Source organism: Schistocerca serialis, chromosome 4 (genome assembly GCF_023864345.2).
Source record: "Schistocerca serialis cubense isolate TAMUIC-IGC-003099 chromosome 4, iqSchSeri2.2, whole genome shotgun sequence".
NCBI lineage: Eukaryota > Metazoa > Arthropoda > Insecta > Orthoptera > Acrididae > Schistocerca > Schistocerca serialis.
The window spans coordinates 754,188,079-754,215,503 of record NC_064641.1 but is presented as its reverse complement, the minus strand read 5'-3'; the positions used below and the strand labels follow the sequence as shown (position 1 = coordinate 754,215,503).

Below are 27,425 nucleotides of genomic sequence, written 5' to 3'. Positions count from 1 at the left end.
GTATGACATGCACATGAGGGATTTTTAAGTTATAAGCATGTCTTTATATACTTGGTGATCAATTACATGCTGCGATGAGTGAAGGTGATATACCAGTTACATTAATTACAGATAATGTACATCCTTGCTGATTAATAAAAACAAAATACATTATTAATGTGGTATAAGTTAATAGGAGGAGTGTCCATGGTAGGGTTCCAGAATTAGTCTCACTTATTAACAGCACCAGTACACACATAGTACTAAGAAAAAGAAGCTGAGTGAAACCAGAATCAAACAGTGACAAAATCTTATATTCCAATTGAAATATTTATCACAAAGATAGGCTCTACACTAATGGCGGTGATGTATTTATTGTCATAAGGAGCTTGGTCATTACAGATTCTAAATGCAAAAGAATCTACATGAAGTTAAGCTTCAAAGGTGGGTAAAACATGGTAATCTGATGGTTCTATTGAACTTCTACCTCAGATGTAGTGGTGAAACTCTTTAGAGAAACCTGGTGTAATTTTCTTGACCAATAGGCAGACATTTTAATGGGAGAGCCTCAAGACTGAAGCAGGGATTAATGTGAGATTATTGTAAATATCAGTGATGTAGAAAATTATAAGATTGCTACTTACCATAAAGATAACATGTTAAGTTATAGACAGACACAATTAAAACTTACTTAAACATATCTAAGTGTCTTTTAATTGTGTTTGTTTGCAACTTAATGTGTCATCTTTAGGGAAAGTAGCAATCTGTCTTTTCCTACATTGTTGATATTCCTATTTGGAGATTACTGTCTGAAATTTACCTGGAGCAATTAGTTAGGAAACCATCATGTGAGAATGGTGTCATAGATATATCAGTAACTAGTGTACCCAAACTTCTTGAATAACCATTTATGCTATAGTTTTTCTGTAATAGACTATCAAATATTTTCGACAGCGGCCTTTTGGTAATGATCTTATGCATTTTGCAGGGTGAACTGACAATAACATTTGTCATGGAAGAATTGGAGAATGCACTTTTCTTAGATCAGGTAAGATCTGTTTTCCATACACATAATAAAAGTTAATACAACCACATTATCTTCTTGTGGTATAACCCTAAAATATTCAGAAGATCAAAGTGGTGTTAGATTCCATATTAAAGCTATGTTATGCTGAATATGTTGTGAAAGTTGTTAATGAGACACGTGTGGCTGACAGCTTTCAGCCGAATCATCTGGTTCCTTCCCTCACCACTAGCTTCTCTGAACAACGCAGGTGGGAGTTATTCTTACAACACATCCTCCACTCCTATAATCTTCTTGGCCTCAATCTCAGATAACCCACTGTCCCCGCACCCTTCACCCAACAGTTTCCAGTTCCTGTGTCCTGTCACCCCCTCCTAATTCATGTTCCCGAGTCACCTTCAGTATGTACTGCTTCCCACCAATAGCTACACTCATGCCAGCCAGTATGCTTATCGACAACGCAGTGCTTCTGATTTCAGGTGAATGATCTCCTTTAATCCAAAAGTATTTGCATTCTACAAGAACTACCCTACAAGATTCATATAAAATAACTTTTGTTAAAAATTGTTCTTACATGTTTGAATTTTATGTGTATTGAATTTTGAACATGATAAACTTTTTCGTGTTTGAATTGCATATGCATTGAATTTTAAATATGATAATTTTTGTCCACTTTGAGTGCAAACAAGATTTGGATTTGGCAACCTTATTTCCTGAGAACCAGAGGAAAATATTTTAGGTGGGGAGAGACTGTTAAATACATAACTTACAAAGAACTCTTTTGTCTAAATTCCAATTTATATTTAAGAGTAAATGGTTTGAAATAGCTATGAAGGATAGAAATTATTCAAGACTATATCCTTACACGAACATGCTGTGCAAAATATGTAATTGTAATAAATTAATAAAGTAAAATGTACTTTTTGAGAAGTTCCTGTGTAAAACAAGTGATACTACTCATTCCAACCATACAACTTTCAAAAAGTTATCAAATACTAATCAACCTGTCATGGGCTCATATTATCTACACACATAAAAAAACGTTTTGCATCACCTCGGTTCCAAGAGTTCCACAACTTGTATAGAAAATTGGAATAGAGCAACATAAACATCATTTCCGCCCTTTTTATTGCTCATTAAAACCATACATCGCATATTGTACCACCTTCAGAAGTTGTGGTCCAGATTGCTGTACACACCGGTCCCTGTAATACCCAGTAGCACATCCTCTTGCATTGATGTATGCCTGTATTCATCGTGGCATACTTCCACAAATTCATCAAGGCACTGTTGGTCCAGATTGTCCCACTCCTCAATGGCGATTCGGCATAGATAGTGGTTTGTCACATCATCCATAAACAGCCCTTTTCAATCTATCCCAGGAATGTTTGATAGAGTTCTTGTCTGGAGAACACGCTGGCCATTCTAGTTGAGTGATGTCATTATCCAGAAGGAAGTCATTGACAAGATGTACGTGATGGGGATGCGAACTGTCATCCATGAAGATGAATGCCTCGCGAGTATGCTGCTGATATGGTTGCACTATCAGTCGGAGGATGGCATTAACGTATCATACAGCCATTGCAACGCCTTCCATGACCACCAGCAGCGTATGTTGGCCCCACGTAATGCCACCCCAAAACAGCAGGGAACCTCCACCTTGCTGCACTTTTTGGACAGTGTGTTTAAGGCATTCAGCCTGACCGGGTTGCCTCCAAACACTTCTCCGACGATTGTCTGGTTGAAGGCATATGCGACACTCATCAGTGATGAGAATGTTATGCCAATCCTGAGCGGTCCATTTGGCATGTTGTTAGGCCCATCTCCCATCTGTACTGCACTGCATGGTGTCATGGTTGCGAAGATGGACCTCGCCATGGACGATGGGAATGAAGTTGCACGTCATGCACCCCATTGCGCACAACTTGAGTCGAACACAACGTCCTGTGGCTGCACGAAAAGCATTATTCAACATGGTGGCATTGCTGTCAGGGTTCCTCTGAACCATAATCCACAGGTAGTGGTCATCCACTGCAGTAGTATCCCTTGGGAGGCCTGAGTAAGGCATGTCATTGAATGCGATTGAACAACTGTATTAATCATCTAGGCTTGGTTGAACTACAGACAACATGAGCCATGTACCTCTTTCCTGATGGAATGACTGGAATTGATCAGCTGTCGGACCCCCTCCATCTAATAGTTGCTGCTCATTCATGGTTGTCTACATCTTTGGGCGGGTTTAGTGACATCTCTGAACAGTCAAAGGGACTGTGTCTGTGATACAATATCCACAGTCAACATCTGTCTTCAGGAGTTCTGGGAACCGGGGTGATGCAAAACTTTTTTTGATGTGTGTATATCATTTGACCTTCACAAATCTATCAGTCGCAGTACTAACAACCATTTATCAAACTCCAGAACATCTTCCAGGATGTACCTGGAACTGAGACCCCCCCAGCCCAGATTCCTTATCCAAACCGCCGTTGGTACTCACTTATTCACTAGTACTAAAATTGCTTTAGAAGGTTCATTATTTCCACTTTTCAGCTCTCTGCAGCTTTCTTTTCCCACCATTTCTACAAATCCGCCCCCCCCCTCTCTCAACTCCCCCCCCCCCCCCCCCCCCCCCACACACACACACTTTCCTGGTTTTTCCCATTCTCTGTATGTTTTGACCATTGTCTGCTTTCCTTTTCTTGTGTAACTTGCATCCCTTGACTTTTCCTTCAACTATGAAAGTTTCTTTCCTCAGCTGCATTTTTCTCGCCCATCCACTTTTTACCTCATATACCTACTTCAAGTAAGCTTGTGGTGAAAGTGGTACATACAAGTTGTAGTAGTGTTAGGTAGCCCCAGCTCAGACTTGAGTCAGCTTACAAAATGTAAACTCCGGAAAAGTACCATTCCACCATCTCATTAAGAGGTACAGTTGTGCTTGAAATCACGAAGTTTTTCTACAGGAACCTATGCTTTTTCAAACAATTTTTGCAGTGCGTGTCTAATTACGTGTGACAGTATCATCAATTTTGTGTAGGTTCCAGCTGTGTGGGCCCAGAGAGCATATCCTTCCCTACTAGGTCTTACTGCCTGGTTTGCTGATCTTCTGCTTCGCTTACGTGAGCTTGAAACATGGGCCACAGATTTTGTGGTAAGTATTAAAAATTTTGTTATTCTTAATATGAAACAAACAGTGGATTAAAGTACCGTATAGTGCCCAAAATATGGAAAAAACTTATCTTTATGTAGTTCAGAAATACGAGGGCAGTTCAATAAGCAATGCAACACATTTTTTTTCTCTGCCAATTTTGGTTGAAAAAACCGGAAATTTCTTGTGGAATATTTTCAAACATTCCCGCTTCGTCTCGTATAGTTTCACTGACTTCCGACAGGTGGCACCGCTGTATGGAGCTGTTAAAATGGCGTCTGTAATGGATATGCGTTGCAAACAACGGGCAGTGATCGAGTTTCTTTTGGCGGAAAACCAGGGCATCTCAGATATTCATAGGCGCTTTCAGAATGTCTACGGTGATCTGGCAGTGGACAAAAGCATGGTGAGTCGTTGAGCAAAGCTTGTGTCATCATCGCCGCAAGGTCAAGCAAGACTGTCTGATCTCCCGCGTGCGGGCCGGCCGTGCACAGCTGTGACTCCTGCAATGGCGGAGCGTGCGAACACACTCGTTCGAGATGATCGACGGATCACCATCAAACAACTCAGTGCTCAACTTGACATCTCTGTTGGTAGTGCTGTCACAATTGTTCACCAGTTGGGATATTCAAAGGTTTGTTCCCGCTGGGTCCCTCGTTGTCTAACCGAACACCATAAAGAGCAAAGGAGAACCATCTGTGCGGAATTGCTTGCTCGTCATGTGGCTGAGGGTGACAATTTCTTGTCAAAGATTGTTACAGGCGATGAAACATGGGTTCATCACTTCGAACCTGAAACAAAACGGCAATCAATGGAGTGGCGCCACACCCACTCCCCTACCAAGAGAAAGTTTAAAACCATACCCTCAGCCGGTAAAATCATGGTTACAGTCTTCTGGGACGCTGAAGGGGCTATTCTGTTCGATGTCCTTCCCCATGGTCAAACGATCAACTCTGAAGTGTATTGTGCTACTCTTCAGAAATTGAAGAAATGACTTCAGCATGTTCGTAGGCACAAAAATCTGAACGAACTTCTCCTTCTTCATGACAACGCAAGACCTCACACAAGTCTTCGCACCCGAGAGGAGCTCACAAAACTTCAGTGGACTGTTCTTCCTCATGCACCCTACAGCCCGATCTCGCACCGTCGGATTTCCATATGTTTGGCCCAATGAAGGACGCAATCCGTGGGAGGCACTACATGGATGATGAAGAAGTTATTGATGCAGTATGACGTTGGCTCCAACATCGACAAGTGGAATGGTACCGTGCAGGCATACAGGCCCTCATTTCAAGGTGGCGTAAGGCCGTAGCATTGAATGGAGATTACGTTGAAAAATAGTGTTGTGTAGCTAAAACATTGGGGAATAACCTGGTGTATTTCAATGCTGAATAAAACAACCCCTGTTTCAGAAAAAAAATGTGTTGCATTACTTATTGAACTGCCCTCGTAGGAGATTATAGAGACTTATTCATTTGCTGTGAACTCCTTTAAAACTCCAACAGACTCTAAGGCACAAAAAACAGTGATATAAAAGTGATTCCAGAAAGCATGAGAATCACTGTTATCATATATTCAAGTTCTGTACATGTGTATGGTTTAAATCATGGTATTCATAGAAATTGCCATTGTAAACATACTCATGAATGAGTAGTGCAGTTTTTATTGAATTAATTAAACTGTAAATTAAAAGCTTCCTTCTGGTAACAAGAAGGTTTTCCAGACTGAATAAGCAAAATATTCACAGAACATCTGTTAATTGCTAGGAATAAATTCTGATCTGCTGACCTGCTAAAATTCCTGGAATCTCTGAATACCTTCTCCCAATTAAATTTCACATGATCCTATTCCGAATCCCATGCCACTTTCCTTGATGTTGATCTCATCCTCACCAAAGGCCAGCTACACACTTCCATCCACATTAAACCTACCAACAAACAACAATTCTTACATTTTGACAGTTGCCATCCTTTCCATGTCAAACATTCCCTCCCATTCAGCCTTGGCATATGAGGCAAACGTATTTGTTCAGATGCAGACTCTTTACAGCAATACACCACCATTCTCACCTCAGCCTTCACTGCACATTATTACCCTATCAGCCTAGTTAAAAAGCAGATTTCCTGAGCTGTCACATCTAATCCTTGTACTGCTGATCCCTCCAAAAAACAACTGGATCACACCATTGGTGATTCAGTATTATCCTGCTCTGGAATGTGTTAAACAGCGACTTCAGCAGGGCCATGACTTCCTAAAAGTATGCCCTGAAATGAGATCCATTGTGTCTGAAATTTTGCCCACCACACCTAGAATAGCTTTCCATTGCTCTCCCAGACACCGCAATATTCTTGTCAGATCCTATGCTCCTTCTGCACCCATCTCCCTACCCTATTGCTCCTACTCGTGTGACCATCCCCACTGCAAGACTTGCCCTACGCACCCTCCTGCCACCACCTGTAACAACCCTGTAACTGGCAAAACATATACTATCAAAGGGAGACACTGCTCGGCCTTCTACATCGGCATGTCCACTACCAAATTATCAATTAGGATGAATGGGCATAGGCAAAGGGTGTTTACTGTCAACTCACAATATCCTGTTGCAGAGCATGATCTACAACATGACATCCATGACTTCGGCACCTGTTTCTCCACACGCGCTATCTGGATTATCCCCCAGATACCAGTTTCTCAAAACTCCACCAGTAGGAACTAGCACTACAACATGTCCTTGGTTCCCACCACCCACTGGACCTTAATTTACATTAATTTTTTTCATCTCAGCATTTCTTCACTGTAACTACTTTTTGCTTCAACCTATTTTATTTTTCTACATCTTTCTTTGTCTTTCCCATCTATTTTTCACTGTCACCCCTCTCACTTCTGTTACGTACAATGCACTTAGCTTTTCACTCTTGTTAACTCATACATGATATTTAAGCAGTAATCTCTGTCTGCATATTACCCTGTCTTCCACCTTTAAGCTCTCAGGTTTTCAAATCTCACCCAATGCAGTCCCCAACAATCATTCTTTCCTTCTCATCCCGTACGATAAGTCTCCCCCGAACCGCAGTTCTGCATGACTTCCCCGAAATCTACCCCTTTTCCTAGACCTCTCCAGTTCTTTTCCTTCACCCCTCTACCTTCCCTTTCAACCCTTCTGCCTGAAGAAGGAACCACTGGCTCTGAAATCTGGCTAATTACAACCGTCTTTTATGTGTGTGTTCTGCTGCCGCTTGGTGAGTAGATTTTTTATCTATACAGTTAAATAATTTGGTCAGTAATTGATCGTTTTCATTGTTATATTTTTACATTTTGTAACAAACACTCAGCCTTGGGGAGTTTTCCTTGTATGTCAGTTCTTAAAGCCTAGGAGAATCCCTGCTCTGCTATGAAGGTAATTGGACTACTGTGTCTACACCACTTGCAGCTTCATCGATGATCATCTGCCCCTTCACAGTTGATACTTTTCATCACAATTTTGATATAGGGCCTTTCACAAAATATAAATCACCACCCAGTCCAAATGGAACAAAATCTTTTTAATTTGTGTATGCTTAATTTTTACTCCTCTCATTATTCTTACTTAATCTGTGGTTGTCACAGCTGTCTTGTCTCCAAAATGTCAAATTTATTGAAAGAGTTTTGCAGTATTTTTATTTAAGGAACAGTTCTCTGTCTTTCATAGCTACAAAAATTATATTATTACCTAGTCACACTGTTTCCTTACTCTTCTGAACTATCTCAAAGTGCAGATCTCTTAGATATTATTTTTCCTCACCACCTGTTTTTTCATTCAGTTTGAATACTTTTATTGCTTCATCGCACGAATGTGTTTTGACCATTGTGGGCAAACATTCCTCTGTCAATTTTTTCTGAAGATCTCAACTGTGTTACTATTAGCTTCATTATTAAATCAAAATATAGTTTTCTAAAGACTCTCTTCATTTAGTGAAGATGTTACTGCAGTTACTTCCTGCAGTATCATAGAAGTAATTGTGAAAATGATTTTCTTGTTTTGGTTTTCTCGTTATTATCATAAGCAATTTTCACTTCATCATCAACCATAGCTATTTGACATCTACTGCTGGATAAATGTCTCCTTTAGACATCTTCATGCATTGTGGTCTGCAGCTATTGGGCTGGACAAAAATGTGGAACACTGCAAGAAATGCATGCTTGAACATAAATGGAGATGCTAACCAGTCTGCAGGTTGCACTATTGTATTTGACCTGAACTATTGTATTTGACCACAGATGGTACCATGCAATATCTTAAAAACATTGCAGGTGTCAGTCATGGTCAGAACAGGGTTCTGTGTAGTTGTGAGTGCATCATGTCAGAGCAAAGTGAAGTGCAATATGGGCTTCTGTAACCAAGGGAGCTGAAGTGTTTGGCATTTCATGAGGCACCATATAGAAGATTTATGCTGCATAGCAGGCAACATCATCCCCTAAGTCAGACAGTGCGGATGAAAGTGTGTGTTGAGTTCTTGTGAGGGATGGTCATTGAAGAGGATAGTGATGAAAAAATAAGAGGACGACAGTTGCAAAAGTCACAGCAGAAATGAATCTTGTTAGCACCAAAAAGACATGAAGGGAGCTCCAGAGGGAGGGAATTGCAGAGTGAGCTGGAATTCCAACGAACACCCATAACAGAAGAATGTGGTGCTGAAGCTATATAATCTGGACTATGGAGTAATGGGAGAAAGTCATTTGGCTGGACGAGTCTTATTGCACACTATTTCCAACTTCTTGTCAGTTTACGTCCCAAGAGGAAAACATGGTGGGGGTTCAGTGATCTGGGCAGCTGTATCATGGCATTCCATGGACTCCAAGTTTACTCTGTAAGTCTGCACAATTGCCAAGGATTATGTGACCATTTTGGCTGCTCAGGTCCATCCAATGATACAATGTTTGTTCCCCATTGGTGATGCTGTGTACCTAGACCCCCTGTTCATATAGCTCGCATCATCCATGACTGGTTTTTCTGATTATGAGAGTGAATTGCTGCATCTTCCCTGAAGTTCATCTGCACTAGAGGCAAACAGTAAAATCTGACCAGCAAAACAACAGTGGTTCAGGAATATTTTGCCGCCAGATATTCCTTCTTCTATTTTTAGTTTCAGGTATCTGAAAAGTTAATAGTTTTAATGTTGCGGAATCTTCTTACCTGACCACTCTTTCATCACTTTTACTTGTCTTGGTTACAAAAAGCAAATTTTCAATACTTCACACGTTTTTCTGACTACTCATATGCTTTGCATTTCCAAAAGATGAGAAAACATGCCCATTAATCAAATCACTTATGAATTATACATCTTTTGCATAAGAAGGGCTTATTTAAATAGTGGTACAAGTCCATTTTTGTTCATTCTGAGATATGGAGTCCTAAAGTTAAAAGAGTGCTGAAAAATCTGCAGTTGAGATACCAGAAATATTCAAGTATATGTTGTTGTCGTTGTTGTTGTGGTCTTCAGTCCTGAGACTGGTATGATGCAGCTCTCCACGCTACTCTATCCTGTGCAAGCATCTTCTTCTCCCAGTACGTACTGCAGCCTACATCCTTCTGAATCTGCTTAGTGTATTCATCTCTTGGTCTCCCTCTACGATTTGTACCCTCCACGCTGCCCTCCAATACTAAGTTCGTGATCCCTTGATGCCTCAGAACATGTCCTACCAACCGATCCCTTCTTCTAGTCAAGTTATGCCACAAACTCCTCTTCTCCCCAATTCTATTCAGTACCTCCTCATTAGTTATGTGATCTACCCATCTAATCTTCAGCATTCTTCTGTAGCACCGCGTTCGAAAGCTTCTATTCTCTTCTTGTCCAATCTAGTTATCACCCATGTTTCACTTCCGTACATGGCTACACTCCATACATATACTTTCAGAAACGACTTCCTGACACTTAAATCTATACTCGATGTTAACAGATTTCTCTTCTTCAGAAATGCTTTCCTTGCCATTGCCAGTCTACATTTTATATCCTCTCTACTTCGACCATCATAAGTTATTTTGCTCCCCAAATAGCAAAACTCCTTTACTACTTTAAGTGTCTCATTTCTTAATCTAATTCCCTCAGCATCACCCGACTTAATTCGACTAAATTCCATTATCCTTGTTTTGCTTTTGTTGATATTCATCTTATATCCTCCTTTCAAGACACTGTCCATTCCGTTCAGCTTCTCTTCCAAGTCCTTTGTTGTCTCTGACAGAATTACAATGTCATCAGCGAACCTCAAAGTTTTTATTTCTTCTCCATGGATTTTAATACCTGCTCCAAAGTTTTCTTTTGTTTCCTTTACTGCTTGCTCAATATACAGTTTGAATAACATCGGGGAGAGGCTACAACCCTGTCTCACTCCCTTCCCAACCACTGCCTCCTTTTCATGCCCCTCGACTTTTATAACTGCCATCTGGTTTCTGTACAAATTGTAAATAGCATTTCGCTCCCTGTATTTTACCCCTGCCACCTTCAGAATTTGAAAGAGAGTACTCCAGTCAACATTGTCAAAAGCTTTCTCTAAGTCTACAAATGCTAGAAACATAGGTTTGCCTTTTCTTAATCTAGCTTCTAAAATAAGTCATAGGGTCAGTATTGCCTCACGTGTTCCAACATTTCTACATAATCCAAACTGATCTTGCCCAAGGTCGGCTTCTACCAGTTTTTCCATTCGTCTGTAAAGAATTCGTGTTAGTATTTTGCAGCCGTGACTTATTAAACTGATAGTTCAGTAATTTTCACATCTGTCAACGCCTGCTTTCTTTGGGATTGGAATTATTATATTCTTCTTGAAGTCTGAGGGTATTTCGCCTGTCTCATACATTTTGCTCACCAGATGGTAGAGGTTTGTCAGGACTGGCTCTCCCAAGGCTGTCAGTAGTTCTAATTGAATGTTGTCTACTCCCGGGGCCTTGTTTCGACTCAGGTCTTTCAGTGCTCCGTCAAACTCTTCACGCAGTATCATATCTCCCATTTCATCTTCATCTACATCCTCTTCCATTTCCATAATATTGTCCTCAAGTACATCGCCCTTGTATAGACCCTCTATAAACTCCTTCCACCTTTTTGCTGTCCCTTCTTTGCTTAGAACTGGGTTTCCATCTGAGCTCTTGATATTCATACAAGTGGTTCTCTTTTCTCCAAAGGTCTCTTTAATTTTCCTGTAGGCAGTATCTATCTTACCTCTAGTGAGATAAGCCTCTACATCCTTACATTTGTCCTCTAGCCATGCCTGCTTAGCCATTTTGCACTTCCTGTTGATCTCATTTTTGAGACGTTTGTATTCATTCAAGTATATATATATATATATATGTAACATATATTCAAGTATATATACTGGAATATTTCTGGTATCTCAACTGCAGATTTTTCAGTGCTCTTGTAACTTTAGGGCTCTGTATCTCAGAATGAACAAAAATGGACTTGTACCACTATTGAAATTAACCCTTCATATAAGGTTTTGGCTCACTATACAGTAAAACCTCATTTTACATATTTTAGCAGACTGACCCAAAACAGGAGAGTGTAAAATACTGGGAACACAATAGGTAAAAATAAATAACTTACTTGTACTGCCGTTCTCTTTATATTGTTCAAAATATGATATTAAAACAATTTTAATTTTGCCAATTTTTAAAAAAAATCTCAAATAATTAATTGTTTTTGTTTCTTTGTAACAGCAATTAGCTCTACTCTTTTGCGAAACCACATTAAAATGATAGTCATGTTCTAATGTGAGACTTATTATTGATAATAATTATAAAATTATTGTATGTAACACAATATTGGTTAACTTGTAGGCACAAAATCTAGAGCTTGTTGCTGACAAGGAGGTTACTCGATTCAGGGACATCCTGGGTGAGGAAGAGGACAGAAATTGTCATCACATTACAGAGCATCTTGAGCATGAATGTTTACATCTGATATCATGTTGTAACAACCTAAGACTGCATGCCTAATTCAGATTAGACATTTCACGCGGAAGTAACAACAGTTCCTAAAAGCCCATTGTAGAGATGGCCATCTCCAAAAGCAGTGTTTACTCGCATAAATGACTGTGAAATTAAATTAAAGCTATTGTAATACAACACAGTGAGCAGAAGGAAGGTTGGTACTGGAGTCACTATCGTCAGATCGTGATTATCATTATGGCAGTGACTCAGCATACTATCCCATCCTTCCAAACACTGTGAACCTATAATACAAGCAGCCGTGACCCAACACGCCAACATGAAAATCCTGTTTACTGCACTAACACTATGTTACACGATCAATAACTTTGCGTATCATTTGCATTTTCTGCTTTCTCCAAGGCTGACTTTGACCAGGATTATGATGCATTTTTTGCATATATTGGGAATGAAAATTGATGTTAGAAGTTGTGAAAATATCAAAGAAAACTTAAAATGTTGTAATACTGAATCATTAATGACAGGAAAGCTTCTATTTAGAGAATAGGACTTGTGTTGGGATGGACAAAAATGAACATAAAAAGAAGGAAAATGTAAAAATGGGGTTGTACTGTAGTATAAATGCTCAAATTTTTTTCCATCTTACACACTCCTGTTGTGACTTTTCTGTTTACAGCTACCAGCATCTGTCTGGCTGGCAGGATTTTTCAATCCACAGTCATTTTTGACAGCCATCATGCAGTCGACAGCTCGCAAGAATGAACTTCCTCTTGACAAAATGTGTTTACAGTGTGATGTGACAAAAAAGCTGAAAGAGGATGTTGTGTAAGTTCTCCAGAAATTTCAACAATTTAAAATCTGAAAGGTTCTCATTATGTTAACACAACAAATTAACAATAAGTATAAATGCAATATAAGAATCTGAAATAATTATCATTTCTTCACTTTAGGTTTACACTCTACAATGTTGCATAACAATTTTCTGCTGAGAGACACTCAGTAATGTACTTATTGGTATTTGAAAGTAGATTGTGCCTAATCTAAATACTTCCTGTTTTCTTCAACTCCACATTGTTTTCACCTAGTGCACTGCTTAGAAATGGTGCAGTGAAAAAGTTATGGGTAGCAACAAGACGGAAAGAGGGAAGAATAAACTTTCAGACACCATATATGCAACAGAAATGGACAGCCTTTGATTTAAACAATACATTAGTGAAGTATCAGGCATTGTGTTTTTATCACAGCATCTTACACTTTAAATTCTTTTATCTGAGGGAAGTACTATTTACAGTGTTACTGGTCATAGCTTCATAAATATCAGCCAATTCATAAGGGAATGTAACTTTCAGTTACATTACTCATACAATTATTAGTCACTTTTCAACATTAATCTGACCCTTTACATGTGATCCACATGAAGTATAAAACAGAGGACCCTTATTTCCTGCAGCAGTGCTATGTGAGCAGCCCTGTAAGAGCAGTTCCTGTTCAACACTTGCTGCAGCGTGTGGATAGTGAATGACTGTTTCTTTGTACCTCACACCCACTGCATGATAATTTTATTCATAATTTCAGTGTGTAATAAGTGTGACCTAACTCCTGAAGTTATTTTATTATGCATTTGGTAATTAATATACTTTGAGTCCTATAGTCGTATATTAGGACAGCGGACCCAGTCACAAAAATATTCTCATGAGGATGAAACTCATTCTGGATGCTCAGAAACAACTGCTACCAAGCAAAATGTATATAGTGCTTGAAAACTGGTTGAGGAACACAACCACCAAAGTAGCTATATCCTTAGGATTGTACTGGAAGCCATCTCTAATGTTTTTCGTGAGACACTTTCTATAAGAAAATGTCCAGTTGGTAAATACCAAACCATCTGATTTTGGAACAGGAGGCTCTGAAAATAATGCAAAATTGTTTTAAGGAGCATGACTGCAAGTAACCTAGTTATTGTTAAACAGTTCTGCTAAAACAGAGAGAAGTAATACTCATCTGGTTCTCTCTCTCTCTCTCTCTGTCTCTGTCTCTCTCTCTCTCTCTCTCTCTCTCTCTCTCTCTCTCTCTCTCTTTTTGGCAGCTGTCTTAAATGATTACACTTTTTGGGCAGCTGTCTTAAATGATTGCACATTTTGTAAAAATAATTGTACATGAACATTATGTTGTGACAAAACATTTTTATCTAAAAAACTAATGGACGCATTATTTGATACATTAATTTAAATTTAGACATTGCAATGTTTGCAAGACAGCTCTCTGCTGAGATAAACTCAATAATGGACTATACTCTCTCATTATTTTACAGTCAATAGTGTCTAATCCAAATATTTCCTGTTTGCATTATGATTAGAACTGCATTGTATGAAAAACAGTTCACTGCTGCTGAAAACAATATGCTGTACGATACTCAACTTTTCATGCACACACAGAAAGAGAGATTTATTGCTCTATTATTACAATCAAAAGCTGCTGATTTTTGTGTTTATACTCACATTGATGAGACGAAACATTATGACTAGTGCCCACCTCAAGATTGATTGCCACAATGTGGCAATGTAGATGTGTTGTGATGCGAAAAGTATATAACCAATGCAGAGACAAATGACGAATCTTTTTAGCAACAATATGGCTCTCAAATGGGGAAATCCAGTGGTGTAAAAAAGCTTGACAAAGGGCAGATTGTTTTGCACCACAGACTGGGAATGAGCATCTTATAAATTCGGAATCTGTTCAGCTGCTCATGTGATACTGTCATGCAGAGCAAATTGTTGACCGTGGGGCTCTGCACCAGACAACTTCCATGTGTTCCCATGTTGATGCAACGACATCGTCTTATTCCTGTAAGCTGTGCTGCAGGCAGTATGATATAGAGATTAGCATCATTGGCTGATAAGCATTGGGTTGTCATGTTAAAACTGATCCCCAGCAGTTATTTGATGTTTAATATTTATCATTTCTGGAATGTTCTCAAAATTTCTTATGTTTGTAATGTTTGTATATTCTGGAATAATTAATGTCTATATAAAAATAGGCACACTCTATCCAGGTGTTCAGTTCCATTGTGGATTTGTGTTGGTATTCATAATAAATGTGCCTTCTGTTTTGGACTTCATTGCAGCTTTCTGATTTGGATTTTAGTGTAGTTTTAACTTGAAATTGTTTGGTGTAGGTACCATATACTGTAAAACATTTACATCATGATGGCTTCCATTAGGCAACATAAAAGGCATAGCTTACATGGGCAGGTACTGGAAGACAAGCAGTATACCAGTCCCAGGATCCATATATTCAGGCTACCAATGAATTCCAAAACACAACAAGTCAGTTACATGTCAGGCATCCGTCAGTGTTTTCAGAAATGTTGATCAGGATTCAACAAATGGATGAAAGGACTTGACTAAGTTGCCAAATACAATAGGTGGATTGATGAGATGTGTTAGGTGAATGTGTAGTTTTCCGTTTATGGGACAGCCCAGCAGTGGTTTGAGAAAGATGAAGATAAGCTTTATAACTGGGTCAGATTCCAGAAACTGAAAAAAAACATTTGTTGATAATCTGTAGCATATCTGCTTACAGATATTTGGAGGACATAGGACAAGATGCTGCTATGTTTTCACTGTGGACACCCTGGACACATTGTAAGAAGGCAAGTTTTCGACAACTACTATGTCGAAAAGTGTGAACAGCAGATTCTTATAGCACACTTCTGGGATGAAGCCCATCACCTACTCTGGATAAAAGTTGCTCCCTATGATGCCACAGCCATTCCTCGTAGTGATACAGAGGGACTAGTTGCTTGCCTAGCCACAAAATTCAGGAAAACTAAGATAGGTGACCATCTATGTAGGTGAGGCCACCGCAGATAAAAATCCTCCCAGAAGAACAATCACCAAGATGTCAGGAAATATCATTGACATCATCATCGATGGCCAATCTGTATGAGTGTTAGTCAGCTCAAGCTTTCTTTTATGTAGTGTTGAACTTTTATTGTTGTCAGATAAATAAGACTTATGTCCTGTGGTATAAAAGTGATTTTGGTGAAAGTTGCAAATGGGAAATATGTCCAGCTGACAAGAAGCCATATTGCAAGAATAAATATCAGTGAGAGAATGCAGTCCTCTGGATTTGTCATTTTGACAGAATGTAGTCATAATATTATTCTCAGATAGGACTTTTTGCAGGCATCACAAGCAGTCATAGACTGTGGAAGATTAGAGGTCCAGAGTGGTGAATCTATTCCAACAAGCACACATCAAAAGACTGCTTTAGGCAGTTGTGTGGTGATGAAGACATTGATATTTGGCCATCATATATGAGATGAATTAGTCAAGATGCTCAGTTAAACAGTGAAGCTTTTGTCAGTTGCAAATTTATATCTGGCTTACGAAAGAAGTCTACAAGCCATCAAAGATCATAAGCATTTTATGTGATCAAGGAGACCCTTGATCACTAACTGTCCCAACCAGGCCCAATTCATCTCTAAAGTTATGTGCATAGGAGCAGCTGAATCAGTCCAGGAAGGGCAGTTTAGTGCCATCAATGAAAAATATTCCTCACTGGCCCTACAGACAACAAAGGAGAGGAAGGTACTATAGAACTGCCAGTAGGATATGGCTGTCCGAGGAACAACATCAGCAAGTGATAGCCATTCTGTATGAATTTTTGGATGCTTTCAAGTCTGGGGTGAAGAATAGACAGACCAAGTGGCCGATGGGAAGAGATCTTATTGACACTTGGGATCATTCACAAATTAGACAGTACTTGTATATGGTGTCACTGGATACTGGAAAAACAGAGCATCTGGGAGAAGTGTAGAAGATGCTAAAAGATGACATCATTGAACCTTCAGAGTCTGTGGTTCATACCTGTGGTCCTTGTGAAGAAGAAGGATGGCAGATGATGTTACTGCATCGACTACTGACAACTGAAAAAAATCATGAAAAAAGATGTCTACCCATTTTTGTGCATTGATGAGACCCTAAACTCCTTGAAAGGAACAAAGGAAAATCCAGAATGGAATGTAGCAATACTTTATATCACCATATAGTGGAGGTGCTGAGTTGGTGATAGACACAACAAAAAGACTGTCACAAATAAAGCTTCGGCCAGTAAAGCCTTCATCAAAAATAGATGACAGATACACACACACACACACACACTCAACACACACACACATACACACACACACACACACACACACACACACACGTGCGCGCAAATGGAACTCACAGACTTATGACTGCAGTCTCAGGCAACTGAAGCCATACTGCAAGCAGCAGCACCAGTGCATGATGGGAGTGGCAACTCGATGGGGGTAAGGTGGTGGCTGGGGCGGGGAGGGGGGGGGATAGTAGGGTAGGGGTGGCAGACAGTGAAGTGCTACTGGGGAGTGCGCAGGGTGAGGTGGAGAGAGGGTAGGGCAACTATGTGCAGTCTGGAGGTTAGATGGAGGGCAGGGCAGAGGTGGGGAGGGGGAGGGGAGAGGGTTAGTGGAAAAGGAGAGAAATAAAGAGACTGGGTGTGATGGTGGAATGATGGCTGTGTAGTGCTGGAATGGGAACAGGGAAGGGGCTGGGTGGGTGAGACAATGACTAACAAAGGTTGAGGCCAGGAGGGTTACAGAAATATAGGATATATTGCAGGGAAAGTTCTCACCTGCACAGTTCGGAAAACTGATGTTGGTGGTAAGGACCCATATGGCAAAGGCCTTGAAGCAGTTGTTGAAATGAAATATGTCATGTTTGGCAGTGTGCTCAGCAACAGAGTGGTCCACTTATTTTTTGGCTGCAGTTTGTCGGTGGCCACTCATGCAGATAGACAGCTTGTTGGTTGTCATGCCCACATAGAATGCAGCACAGTGGTTGCAGCTTAGCTTGTAGATCACATGGCTGGTTTCACAGGTATCCCTGCCTTTAATGGGATAGGTGATGTTCGTGACTGGACTGGAGTTGGTGATGGTGGGAGTATGTACGGGACAGATCTTGAATCTAGGTCTATTACAGAGGTATGAGCCATGAGGTAAGGATTGGGAGTAGGGGTTGTGTAAGGATGGACGAGTGTATTGTGTAGGTTTCATGGACAGCGGAATACCTCGGTAGGAGGGGTGGGAAGGATAGTGGGCAGGACATTTCTCATTTCAGGGCACGACAAGAGGTAATCGAAACCCTGGTGGAGAATGTAATTCAGTTACTCCAGTCCAGGGTGGTACTGAGTTATGGGAGGAATGCTTCTCTGTGGCTGGATGGTGGGACTTTGGGAGGTAGTGGGAGACTTGAAAGATAAGACATGGGATATTTGTTTCTGTACCAAGATTGGGAGGATAATTAAAGTCTGTGAAGGCTTCAGTGACACCCTCGGTACTTTTCAAGAGGGACCACTTGTCACTGCAGATGCGATGACCATGGGTGGTTAGGCTGTATGGAAGGGACTTCTTGGTATGGAATGGGTGGCAACTGTTGAAGTGGGGGTATTCCTGGTGGTTAGTAGGTTTGGTATGGACAGAGGTACTAATGTAGACATCTTTGAGGTGGAGGTCAGATCTAGGAAGGTGGCTTCTTGGGTTGGTTAGGACCAAGTGAAGCAAATGGGGGAGAAGTTGTTGAGGTTCTGGAGGAATGTGGATAGAGTGTCCTCACCCTGAATTCAGATCAGATTGCAAAGATGTCATCAAAGAATCTGAACCAGGTGAGAGGTTTAGAATTCTGGGTGTTTAGGAAGGATTCCTCTTGATGACCCATGAATAGGTTGGCATAGGATGGTACATGTGGGTGTCCATTGCTGTACCCTGTATTTGTTTGTAGGTAATGCCTTCAAAGTAGAAGTAATTGTGGGTGAGGATATAGTTGGTCATGACGACTAGGAAAGAGGTTGTTGGTTTGGAATACGTCTAGTGTTGGGAAAGGTAGTGTTCAGTAGCGGTAAGGCCATGGGCATTAGGGGTGTTAGTGTCGATGGAGGTGGCATCAATAGTGAGCAGGGCACCGTATGGTAAAGAGACAGGAACTGTGGAGAATTGGTGGAGAAAATGGTTGGTATCTTTCATATAGGTTGCGGGTAATAGGTTGAAGGTGTTGGTCTATGAGAGCAGAGGTTCTCTCTGTGAGGGCACAGTAACCAGTCACAATGGGGCATCCTGGGTGGTTGGGTTTATGGACTTTAGAAAGCATGTAGAAGGTAGGAGTGTGGGGAATGGTAAGGGTGAGTAGAGTGATGGACTTTGCGGAAAGGTTCTGGGATGAGCCTATGGATTTGAGAAGTGCTATCTGGATCATATTGTTGTTTCCTTGAAGACATAAGACATTTGAAAACCATTGCTGCTGAACAGAGGAAGGATCCAGAACTGATGAAGACTATATCAGTCTTGAAGAAGGATGATCCAGCCAAAGGAGAATTCAAGTTAATGAACACTGTATAAGAAGAACTATGATAAATTGGGACAGAAATGTTGCTCATCATCCCAGTTCCTGTAAAGTCAGCTATCCTGAAGTATTTCTGTAATGCTGTTACATCTGGTCACCTAAGATTTGTGAAGACTCTAGGTACTATCAGACATGGGTATCATTGCCCAGGTCTCTACCAATCTATTAGATACTATGAGACACTGCAAGGGATACCACCAACAGAAGCACTTATTACAATTACATTCAAAATCGGAATCAACCTCTTGGAAAGGTTCCTGAAATCGACAAATGGGAACTGATGAATAATAGTCAGCACTAACTACCTCACCCGCTGTGCTATTGTCGAAGCAGTTCTGACTGTTGAAGCTACAGGAATTGCAAAACTCCTTGTAGAAGACATCTGTCTGAAATGTGGATCACCCCATGTAATGACGTATAATCATGTAAAAAGTTTCCATTTGAGACCAGTATAAGAGATAATTTCACGTTGCAGCATCACCCACAGGATGATAACTGCATATTATTTACAGATGAATGGTTCACAGTATGCCTTAATAATAAACTATCAGATACGCTCTCCATGTACAGTGATGTAGAATAGACAGATTGGGATACAATGCTGCCCTTTTGACATTTACATACAACACAGTGTAGCAAGACACTACATGCTTCACACCTTTCTTTGTGCTCCATGGTTGCAATGCTGAAACAACAATGGGGACATTGTTCCTGTTTCAACTGAACATACTCAGGATGACAACATGAAACACTCATCACTAGGACCAATGAAGCAAGAGAGCTGGTTTGCTCACAGAACCCAGACACCCAGGAAAAAGACCAAGAGCATTATAACACCAAGCAATATTCAATGAGATACAGCACAAGAGACTTGGTATCAATTTTTACACCAGTGTGGAAAGTACAGCTACTGGAAAAGTTACCAAAGCAGTACTTTGGATCATATTTCCTTTGTTGCCTGCCGGATGTCACATATGAAGTCAAGATTTATGACCCTTCATCAGGAATATAAAAGTGCAGAGATATCCACATCCCCCATTAAAAGCCCTATGACATTCCTGAGGTGTAGATTGTTGAGGAGAGGGGGGGAAGACCTGCTTGACTGTTGCGAAGCTTCGACAGATGGGGGCTATCTCCAATGCTCATCATAGTGAAGAGGATGTGACAACATGAGCAGAATGCAAGGATCCACCAGCACTGCCATAAAGACGACCATTGAAAAGTTCAAGATCTACGACGCTGCAGTCAGCTCTGATGAGAACTGGAACAGTGGATTGCTTTTTCTCCAGGAGAGAGTCCAATGCCGCAAGCTGTGGTGCATGATTTTTCGTGTAGGGGTTAGTGTTACTTGCTGGTGGCTTCCAGGTTGCCACTCCCACACTGACCACCAGCAGTTATTTGTTATTTAGTATATTTATCATTTTTGGAAGGTTATCGAAGTGTGCTGACCAGGAGCTCAATTCTGTTCTGGTTTTACATTGATGTTCATAATAAATGTGCTTCAGTTCTAAGTGTTCCATTTCACTGGTGACCCTGCTTTTGGTTTTGGAGTTGAGTGTGGTTATGACATGACAGTATGATAAATTTTAACATGTTCTCATTGACGGGTGATAAAGACAGAAAAGCACAAATAGTTAGTATATTACAGTTTATATTGTATTGCTCTAGTACTTTTACACAGCCTGATAAAGGCTATAACATTGGTTCATCATTTTACCGAATGAAGTGGACTACAACCCAGAAGAATTTCATGGCAACACTAACATTGGAACCCTACAAACATTTAGTACATAAATTAATATACTGATGTGTCATATTCCGTTATTACAGTGGCTCACGAATAACAATTAGATACAATGACTGGACCTACTAAATAATGTGTTGAAGACATTATAGCCACAAACTGATCTTATGAAAATAGTGTTGCAACAAGGAGACCTAGTGAAACTGAAATCTCACATAGAAACCACACAAACAAATATTTGTGCAAAAAAATCTGTCTTAGTATAAAAATTCCTGGCAGATTAAAACTGTGTGCCTGACCGAGACTCGAACTCTGGACCTTTGCCTTTCGTGGGCAAGTGCTCTACCATCTGAGCTACCGAAGCACGACTCACGCCCGGTACTCACAGCTTTACTTCTGCCAGTATCTCGTCTCCTACCTTCCAAACTTTACAGAAGCTCTCCTGTGAACCTTGCAGAACTAACACTCCTGAAAGAAAGGATACCGTGGAGACATGGCTTAGCCACAGCCTGGGGGATGTTTTCAGAATGAGATTTTCACTCTGCAGCGGAGTGTGCGCTGATATGAAACTTCCTGGCAGATTAAAACTGCAGAGTGAAAATCTCATTCTGTCTTAGTATAATTAGTATATACTCGTAGTTATCCTATGGGTAGCAAAGGGGTGATGTAACAGTAGTGTAATGTAGTATATGTTATCCTAGGCAACAAGTATTTCATAATTAACCAAAGAAACCTAGCCTTAATTCCAAGCCTGACAGTACTTCTTAAAACAGTTTTGAGCCTTTCATTTCTATGTATTTTTGGAATGAAACATTTCCAATAAGATAACTTAGCTTTCTCAAATGTTATTTCGAGGGTCAACTGCTTTAGTGGATATTCTCCATCTAATGGTCCTCCAAAACATAAGCGGGACGTTTAGCTTACAATGTCATAACTGTCAAGATGATTGAATTTGATTATATCAGTACCAAATGTCTTGTTTAATAGCCTACCCTAGTTCAAGATGACTTTTGTGAACACACGGCCTTTTATGCATAGAAAGATGAATGAAGTATTGCATACTTCAGCAACCAGTACCCTACAGTGACTAGCTATAGAAACTAAAATAACAAACAGTATCCAACTTCATGTTAGTATTAGATTCCTTTCTGAACTTTGAACAGGCATACTGAACCTTTGTACACTGTTTTAACAGTGGCATTCTATTCCCAATCTACCTAATAATTCCTTTTATTGTTTGCCAATTACAGCACAAAGACTTGATATACCAGCATATAAGTATAGAGGCATTAAAAGTCTTGAAGTGCCATAATTGCATTCAGTTAGTAACATTGTGTAATTTTTTCTGAACTGATTTCTGTGGGATAAGCATTACCGGAATTCTAGTATTGTTCCATGGGCTATAACTTGTGATATTGTTCAAAATGACATAGTATCTGTGAATGTATGTGGATCACTGAGTGGTGTTAGTGCCTCTAACATCTAATTGCAGAGGATGTTAAACTTCGTTTAGTCACCAAAAACTGAATGTGAGGACATTTTTATTTCAATCATCTGGACACCCAAAATTTTACTAATGAACTTTCATTCATGGTTTCCCCACTATTATCAATTTCTTAAACATGTGATTACTTATTGCCTAGAACTGGATTAGGTGGACAGCATATACTTAGGCTAAGGAGCTTTGTATATTGTGTGAGGAAAGAAATAACTTTCATAGAGATAAGAAGTAAGCACAAATATTTCCTAAGGAATTTCCACTTGAGGATGTGAGAGGGAGAAGCTGCAGGCTTACATACATTTTTTTTTCTGCACAGTGGAAAAAGTGCAACAGTACGCAGTGCACCACGTGATGGAGCATATGTGCATGGTTTATTTATGGAAGGAGCACGTTGGGATATCCAGGCTGGTGTGATTAGTGAGTCACGTCTCAAAGAACTTTTTCCTATGCTGCCAGTTCTCAACATAAGGGTTGGTATTACTCTAATATATTATTTACTATTATATCACAGATTAAGAATTTACTTTTGCAATCAAGCATTGACTATTTATCCACTTTTACTGCTAGAGACAATAAAGTTCTTGGAACCTATACGTTTTCATCATGTGCCACTGTAATAATTGACTTCTTATTATCAGTTACTTACTATCTTTTCATTTATATACTTTTTCCTCAGGCTATTACACAAGACAAGATAGATACTAGGAACATTTATGAATGTCCTATCTACAAAACACGAACTAGAGGACCAACTTATGTATGGACTTTTAACCTCAAGACTAAGGACAAACCAACAAAATGGATATTGGCAGGAGTTGCACTACTGCTTCAGATTTGAAATTATTAGAGATGCAAATATAACAGTGCTAGTGCTTTCCAAAGAGTGATATCTAGTACAAATTCTTTAAAATATGGATTCTTGCTATTTTGCTTTATAATTTACTTTGTTGTAGATATGATATTATGTTTGGTTTTTTTTTGTAGATAAGAGTAATGTTGTGCTTCTTAAAATGTACATGCATCAGGTAGCAACCCTGTATCTGTGTAACTGGAAAATGTGTTTTATTGTTTAATGGTCAGGTGTTCAGCCATGTTGTTGATTCCATTTCTCTAGACAGTATTTTACATCCTAAGGTACTATTTATTCTTCAAAGCCTGCATTATAATCCATAAAACACTCAGTCTCTCAGTGTTTTCGAGTTCTGGTGGATGAGATAGCCAGTGCAAACTCAACAAATTTAGTGCTGGATCTCAAGCATTGCTTAAATTGAAACCTCTGCTGTGGTATATCAGATTTTCCGACATGTTTATTTCAATAGGCTCTTTAAATGTGTTGTCCCAGAAGTTTGCCATTTGCATCATGATGCTGCTATTATTTTGCCACAGCATTCAATATAGCCCACTCCAAACAAAAGTCTTCTTTGTAATGTTAAGAAATGTCTAGGTTTCCAAAAGCTGGCTATGTACTGTATTGCGTGCGAATGTGACAAATTGTTAAAATAGCTCAGAAGTGTAAGGAACATCATCAACACACCTGACCAAAACAACGAAGCAAATTTCTGAACTTTAAATGACATGCAGCAAATTTCTGAACATTAAATGACATGCTATGAGACTGGTATTGTGTTACAAACACCAACTTCATTCTTTCACAGCATAATTAGAGAGTCATGACAAACCCCAATAGAGGTTTCAGTGTAAGCAAAATTTTATTAAAATCCACCCGAAATCTCATTCATAGATCTGGATAATGCTCAGACAATGTGCATTTTATAGAATAACAGCTCTGGCTCAAAAACCCAAATTAGCATCAAAGAGCATAGAAACCACTGGAAGTCAAACTCAGCCATAAATATCAATAGTACTTCACAGTTGGGTTGAAGGCCAGGTAGCAAGTATGGATAATAACACAGCTTTCAGCACCTGCAGAGCTGACTGGGTTGGTCACTGAAGTATAGCACAGAAAAATTTAATCAAAAATGTGACTGAACACCCAAGCCACACTGTTATGATTCATACCAGGAAAAACTGAAGAGAGCACATTGCCTTATTGTTAATCAAGTAACCAGCTGCTTGTTATATTGTGTTTCAAGAGCCTTATTTCATTATAAAAGCCAATTTCACTATTTTTTCTAATAATAAGACTCAAACATAATGTATTTTTGTAGTACATGTTCATATGGACTGGATTGGGAGTCCTCACATTTTAAATCACCCATTTTACATACAGTATGTGAAAAGCATATCAATAGATAATTTTGTGTATAATTTCTGTTTTAATAAAATCTAGTTTTATAGTAATCATTATAAGCTGTCTGAAACAAAACTTGACATACATGTAGCGACTGTTTTCCAGTATTTTATTGTATTTTGTGGTAGCTCCCATACCTATATATTGAATACAGTTATATACTTAATTAAATGTTGTTGAAATATTCAAATTTGATTTATTGCTGAAGATGTAAAACCATTTATGCATCTAAATATAATTTATGATTTCAATACCCCCCTTTGATTTTATATTTTTCGTAACTTAAGTAACAATTAAATAATTGACTGACTGGTAATTATGCACTCAAGTTGAAAAACAGATTATCAATTTGCTTAAAAACATTGATAAATTAGCAATTGTTTGTTTTAGGGAGAATCTGTAGCCTTCAACACAAGTTGGATAAATGTTGGACAGCATGAATAATAAATAACTACCCTGTCAATAAGAAATACCCTGTCTTGTGGTGTCCCCTATTTAACTCCAGTATTTATTTATTTGAAACATTCTCTGCTTAAGATGAGTCAAAAAACAGTTTATGAAGTGAAATATAATAAATGCAACATAAGCACAGAACTTTGGAAAATAAAATGTAATCATTCAATTTTCTTATTTACTAATATTTGAAAGAAGCTTTAAGATTACTACTAAATTGAAAATCCATACACAGTACTGAGTTAGAAATGAAGTACACTGGTATCAGATTAAACAGTCACAGTAATATTTTCAAATACAAAGTGTTCGAAAAGTATATCAGTCTTATGTCAAAAATAACACAGTTCTAAAAATTGTTGAAAGTGGTCTTGATTTTGTGATTCAAGTAATTGAATATAACATTGCATGTTTTTAAATAGCTGCATGGTCTAAGGTGCCTTTCCACGGTTCACGTGACTCTCCCCGTCGGAGGTTTGAGTACTCCCTCGAACATGGGTGTGTGTGCTGTCCTTAGTGTAAGTTAGTTTAAGTTAGATTAAGTAGTGTGTAAACCTATGGACTGATGACCTCTGCAGTTTGGTCCCATAGGAACTTACCACCACAAAAATAGTTTTTAAATGCAGTTTGTAATATTTGTTGAGGAATTCAGCAACATTTTGTTCAGTTTCCTTCTTCACTTTGGGGACTGAGCTTGGTAAGCAACATTAACTCCACATATAAAAGTCAAGTGGGGGTAATGAGGAGGCTGAGTGGCTCACAACCCATTAGAAATCACTTGTCTGTAGATATATTAACTCAAGAATGGCATGATGTTGTCAGTAGTATGACTTATAACGTCACCCTGCTGAAATTATATTTACTTCAGCTGATCTTCTGGTGTACTGTTAACAAATTGTTGTGCCATCTGTGTGTAGTGTACACAGTTCACTGTACTATGGAAGAACGATGGTGGTATCAATTTATTCATTTGAGCAGACAGCAGCAGGGTTTCGAGTGCACATACTAAAATTTTATGAAATGAGTGTGGATAAAAAGCGCTAGAATAATAAACCTTTAACCTTAATTATAATATAAAACTGCCCAAAATACACACACACACACACACACACACACACACACACACACACACACACACACAGAACTATGAAGACCATATTGCGACCCAACAGAAGTCAAATTCATGCAGTATCAGAGCCCAGCCAGTTGACTAACAGAGCCCAAAGAGTAAACATACACAAACCAAGTTTACTGTGAAGATCAAACCAATAAACTGACCTGCATGCATTTCCACTGCATCAACACTGTGACAGAATTACAACTGGCTCAGGCCACCCCTGAGCCAGCTTATATGTAGAATCCTGGTAGGCATGCGCCACCTGGATAGTGGTGCTATGGTAGTCAACAGTAATGGGACACCACTGTGGAAGGCCAGGTCAGGGTAAAGATGGATGGATGTCGCATTAGCTGCCATGGGACTGGATGGTCCGCTGGGTGCGGAGAAGCAGCTGGCTGCTGATCAGGATGGTGGAGGCGAAATTGATTTTGATGGCACTGCAGAAGGTTGTGGACAGGGTCCATAGTATACATTATGGAACTGCGGCAGGCAGAGACTGTTCCATAGATCGATGTTGGGTGGTGTCAGAACTTGTGGGTCCACACGAGGGAGCACACTTGGAAGGTAGAGATCTTGTTGATGAGTGATGACATATGCCAGCAGCAGATGCACCATGTCCAAGAGGGTGTACTGGGGGTAGCTATGAACCCTGTTTACTGGGCTGTGACCTTCAGTTGATGTGGCCCTGTAAGCTGCCAGAAACTACTGAGGGCATTATGTGCAGTGTTGGGTATCATATGCTTATAGAAATGAATGTGCAGACAAATTATCCTGCAGTACTGTTGGAGACTGAGTGAAAAGGAGGGGATGAAGGTGTTGAATCCCATTATGGCACAAAACCATTCAGAGTCATGGGTGTTCCTCCTGTTACC

At 39.6% G+C, this 27,425-nt stretch overlaps 1 protein-coding gene across 1 annotated transcript in view; it reads left to right on the top strand.

The window, feature by feature from the left end:
• The window catches only part of LOC126474748 (dynein beta chain, ciliary-like), a 734,368-nt gene extending 709,259 nt beyond the window's left edge, over nt 1-25,109 (top strand). Inside the window, exons 78-82 of the mRNA XM_050102225.1 lie at nt 968-1,027; nt 4,038-4,151; nt 12,743-12,891; nt 23,061-23,205; nt 23,412-25,109. Of these exons, the coding sequence (XP_049958182.1) occupies nt 968-1,027; nt 4,038-4,151; nt 12,743-12,891; nt 23,061-23,205; nt 23,412-23,573 (630 nt within the window). The 3' untranslated portion in view covers nt 23,574-25,109. The remainder of the gene's footprint in view (nt 1-967; nt 1,028-4,037; nt 4,152-12,742; nt 12,892-23,060; nt 23,206-23,411) is intronic.
• The last annotated feature ends 2,316 nt before the right edge of the window (nt 25,110-27,425 follow it).